The sequence below is a fragment of the Orycteropus afer genome, unplaced genomic scaffold (assembly GCF_000298275.1).
Source record: "Orycteropus afer afer isolate SDZICR_OR568_19922 unplaced genomic scaffold, OryAfe1.0 scaffold00826, whole genome shotgun sequence".
In the NCBI taxonomy this organism is placed as follows: Eukaryota; Metazoa; Chordata; class Mammalia; order Tubulidentata; family Orycteropodidae; genus Orycteropus; species Orycteropus afer.
The window spans coordinates 428,566-433,064 of record NW_006922413.1 but is presented as its reverse complement, the minus strand read 5'-3'; the positions used below and the strand labels follow the sequence as shown (position 1 = coordinate 433,064).

The following is a 4,499-nucleotide window of genomic DNA, read 5'->3' as shown; positions in this document are numbered from 1 at the left end:
TACTCTATTTTGCATACTTGATAATAATAAATATAACCATTAAGTGTTTACACAAACTATAAACCCAAGGCAATAGCTCAAAGGATAGTCACGAAAAAGAATAAAATAAACACTATCCTGCCAGACTGAGTACAGAGATCTACTGTTGTTTTTTTCCCACCATGTACAAGGGCCATCTCCTTCAGGCAGACATCTTTTGGCAGCTCAACCCATTCGCTCTGCCACTGTCAAGATACAAAAAAGCCCAAGCCTGGTGCTGGAAAGTCTTTCAGATGCTGGTATGATCCTGCTCATTAGTTTGGTCAGGGCCCTCTCCGTGACTCTTAGGTTCTGACTGGTACACCCTCCCTCCCACAGAAGGAGGCAGCTTTGTCTGTCTCTAAAGCCACAAATGAGGTAATACTAAAAGAACTAGAAGAAGGAGGTATCTGATGAAAAGGCACCTGCAAGTCTAAAGTCATCTTTGGTGAGAACACTGTACATCCGCTGGGGGAGAGCTTTGGAATAAGGAGCAGGGCGGGGCACCGTGGTGCGCAAAATGAGCTCCCGGCCAGCAGGAGGTGGGAAATCTGACAAGGAGTTCTGTCTTCTTTCTTCAAGGGAGCCCATTCTCTTCAATTCCTCCTCTGGTGGTGCCATGGTTGCAGCCTTGAAGAGAAAAAAAATGCTAAATTCAAAAGGGAATCAAATGAGAAATACAGATATTTTTGAAAGACAGATGAGTAAATGTGATAATATACATCAAAATGTTCTACATTAACTCAGTAATGCAGTCAGCTATGTTATGATTACTCAAAAAACACAACATAGAAAATGCAAGAAATTTGAAACATTACATGAACAACCAGAGATTATAAATAAATTGGTGGTAGAGACAGAAGGGATAAGGACTGTCAAGAAATTTGCTTTGAAAAGTGAGGGCCATATTCAGATAACTGATGAAAAGGTACATATAATGGAACTGTGTTTATTTCTTCACGCTTTTCTAGCAGTGACCCAAGCCCAACTTTGATGCCCTTAGTCTAGTAAGGAGCTGTTCCTCTCCAGAGTCTGAAAAGATGAATTTTATCTCAATGCTTCCAGTCAATTCTTTTTAAGATTCATTTGCCAAATTAAAACCAGGGGATTTGGTTTTGTCTGCTGGGCCACTTATAAGATCTACAGTGGTAACAGTCTATGTAGCAATGATCACAGAAGAGAGTTCTTAATAGTAAAGACATCTATTTCTTTCATTAAAATTGCATAATATATGTATTTAATTAGACTCTTCATTTTAAACTCTGATCACTATACAATAGCATCGGTTTGGAGAAAGAAAAAAAAACTAATCATTTTGGTAACAAAAACATTTCACCATGTTATGCTAAACACCAGCAAGAAAGATATACGAAATCAGACTGTTAAAGAGGTGGTTAGTCTTAATGACCTTATGAAGTTAGAGGGATGGAAAAGAACAGGAACTATGAGGGACAAAGGCTATTTTGTTACCTCATCAGAAGATTCAGTCAGCTTGAGAAAGGGTGAGAAAAGAAACAGTGATGAAAGGGAAACAAGCAAGATGGTTTAAAAAGGGCTAGACAAGAGATTTCACGATTATTTCAGAGACAGCATGCACTACAGTAAGGAATATGATCCTATAAAGAGTATCAGGACAAAGTCACACACACACACACACACAATACACCTAGCTGTCAAATAAAGCAGACATACCCCACTAGTCATGCATCTGATGGTCCAATAGGTGAGATAGAAAGTGTCATTTAATGGGAAAGTGGTATAACAAAAATCTAGCTCTTCCACTGAAAAATTAAGATGCCAGAAAAAGTGTTCATAGCTTGAAAAATAATCCAATGAATTTAAGAATATGTGTCTAAGACTGAAGTAAAACCCAGTTAAGTCATTTATTTTCTCAATGCCATTTAATTATCTATATATTATAGAAGCATACATGTGGTCAAGTTTATGAAGAATATCTACTTAAAAAAAAATTAAGTACAAAAAAATGATTATATATGTTATAAACATTTCCCAGAAAAATTTCATAACTTTAAAAATGCTAAAACCTTGATTAGTAAAATTAATATAAGGCATCAGTTAATTATTTTTTAAAAAGTTACATAACTTTACAGTTTACATTTGCCACATATTTAAGAGCTAAGTTTAAAAAAGTACCAATTGGATTGTCTATGTATTATGTACCTATATGGGTTACATAGTCTAAAATTCCCTAAAACCATTTACTACAAGGTCTGAAAGTTTGAAATCTCTTAAAATTGTATAAAGTGTAATGAATGTATACTTTAAGTATCCATTGACAGATTAGTTATTCATACAATGAAATGCAATGAGGCCATTAAAAAAGACGACATAGTCCTACATTTACTGATGCAGAAAGAATACCACAGTAAATTATATAATCATACTTTTGTCAAATACACATATATTTATCTATATACTAAATATTAAATGTTGACAGTAATCATTAGTGGACAGTGAAATTATTTGATTTTTTCTTTGTAATTTTCTTTATTGTCTGAATTTTAGATAATGAACCTTTATTTACAGTCTAGAGGGCAAGAGGAAGCTTTTTCCATTTTGGGGGAAATAATTTTGCTTACCCATCCAAAACAAGTAACCTTTTCAGTATTAAAAATGCAAATACTTTAGATTATAAATCCTTGTAACACAATTTTAAAAAAATTATCTAAGAGGCAAGAGAAAGTAAAATATGCAAGATGAGGAAAATTCATACTTGTGATAACAAGGAAATGTGCTTGTAAGCATTTGTCTAGTGAGCTGGCAAAGACATGATAGGAGGTGAAAACTTACTAGGTTCTTGGTTTCATGTCAGAGACAAAAACAAAATAGATCAAAGAAAGTATTTATTGTCTTCTAGAACTCTAATAAGGAAATAAAATACTTGGTTTTTAATGTGAAATTCTTAAATTTAGGGAATTTCTCCAAAAATAATCTCAATTTTTAGCTTTTGCTAATTTGCTAAAAATTCAGATCAGTATCTGGCTATGGTTTTGACTATATTAAGTAGATGCATTCTAGACAGACTCAAAAGGGATTCTGAAATTGTTATTCCATGTATAGACCCATGAAAATTGTTTTTCTTACTTGATTCCAAAAATTATACCTTCAAAACTAGGTCATTCTAGTGTCATCACAGTTCCAAGTAAGAGGCAAAAGGTACTTAGTGCATATCCTAATACTGTGATCAGAATCTTTAATACGGATAAGCCCTGAGTGGAGAATCATCTCTGTGTAACAGCACCTGTCTAATCAGTAAACAAGATTTCTATAATAACTAAGAGTGTGTCAGTACAAAGTTTACCTAGTGTCACCCTCACAAAAATTCAAATTTTAATATTTAGAATGTTAGAAAGTACTATACAAATTTTAAGCCTTCACTTTCACTAGCAAAGGTAACCAAAAACCAAACCCAGTGCCCAAAAGTTCATTCTGACTCATAGCAACCCTACAGGACAGAGTAGAACTGCCCCACAGGGTTTCCAAGGCTGTAAATCTTTATGGAAGCAGACTGTCTCATCTTTCTCCCATGGAGCAGCTAGTGGGTTCAAACCACCAACCTTCTGGTTAGCCACTGCACCACCAAAGCTCCTCAGTAAAGGTAAAGATGAAGAAAATTTCCCAAATTGGGCTTTCTTTATGTGCTAAGCCTCAGTTTCTACAGTGCTAAAAATCTGAAATGTTCTTCCTTCTTAGGAAACTTCTAAAGTTAGATCTCTTCACCATTAAAAGAACAGATTTACAATTTAAGCTAAGTTGTGAATTCATTTGAGGTACATGGGGTTTAGAGATGGTAAAATGGAATGCTATTCTAATTTGAAAGTAGTAAATTTTTTTCCCACAGTACAGGTGCGGCCATTGCTAACTGAGTATTTAAGAAATTTAGATCCTATACTATAGTTACCATTTTACTTAAACCAATGTAGGAAAGCAAATGGATTTCAAAGCCTAGCAGTCACACTAAGAGTCACCGTTTCTTCAATGTTCAAATCCAATGCCCAGATTTATACTCAGCAGCTGTAAAATTAGCCATGTGTGGAAATCAAAAGTGCATCTTACTGAGTAGTGGTCTGGAGAGATCATGATACAGTAAATAATGAATCTCACATACCCTCTGAGCATTCACAAATAACTTGTGAATGATCCTGCCAGCATGTCCTCGTCCTGCACCGATGACTAACACTTCAGGCTGCTCCAAAAGGCAACTCACAAACCTGGGAGAGAATTAATGAAAAGATGGAAAGCAAGATGCTCAGTGTATGTTGTGTCAATCTTCTCAGATTAATTTTGTTAACAAATTCTCACATTGATACTGGCTAAATCTACCAAGGCAATAGTGGAAATTTTAGACCATGATAGAATGGCATTTAGAATTAAAAAATCAACTCATATCGAATTGTGTGTGTGTGTGTATATATATGGGAGCTCTGTGTATATATATATATATATATATATATATATAT

At 34.7% G+C, this 4,499-nt stretch overlaps 1 protein-coding gene across 1 annotated transcript in view; it reads right to left on the bottom strand.

Annotated features, from left to right (window-relative positions):
- Nucleotides 1-411: 411 nt before the first annotated feature.
- RAB3GAP1 (RAB3 GTPase activating protein catalytic subunit 1) overlaps nt 412-4,499 on the bottom strand; it is a 144,261-nt gene continuing 140,173 nt past the window's right edge. Inside the window, exons 23-25 of the mRNA XM_007957941.2 lie at nt 4,148-4,250; nt 1,489-1,509; nt 412-648 (exon numbers count right to left, since the gene is read on the bottom strand). Of these exons, the coding sequence (XP_007956132.1) occupies nt 412-648; nt 1,489-1,509; nt 4,148-4,250 (361 nt within the window). The remainder of the gene's footprint in view (nt 649-1,488; nt 1,510-4,147; nt 4,251-4,499) is intronic.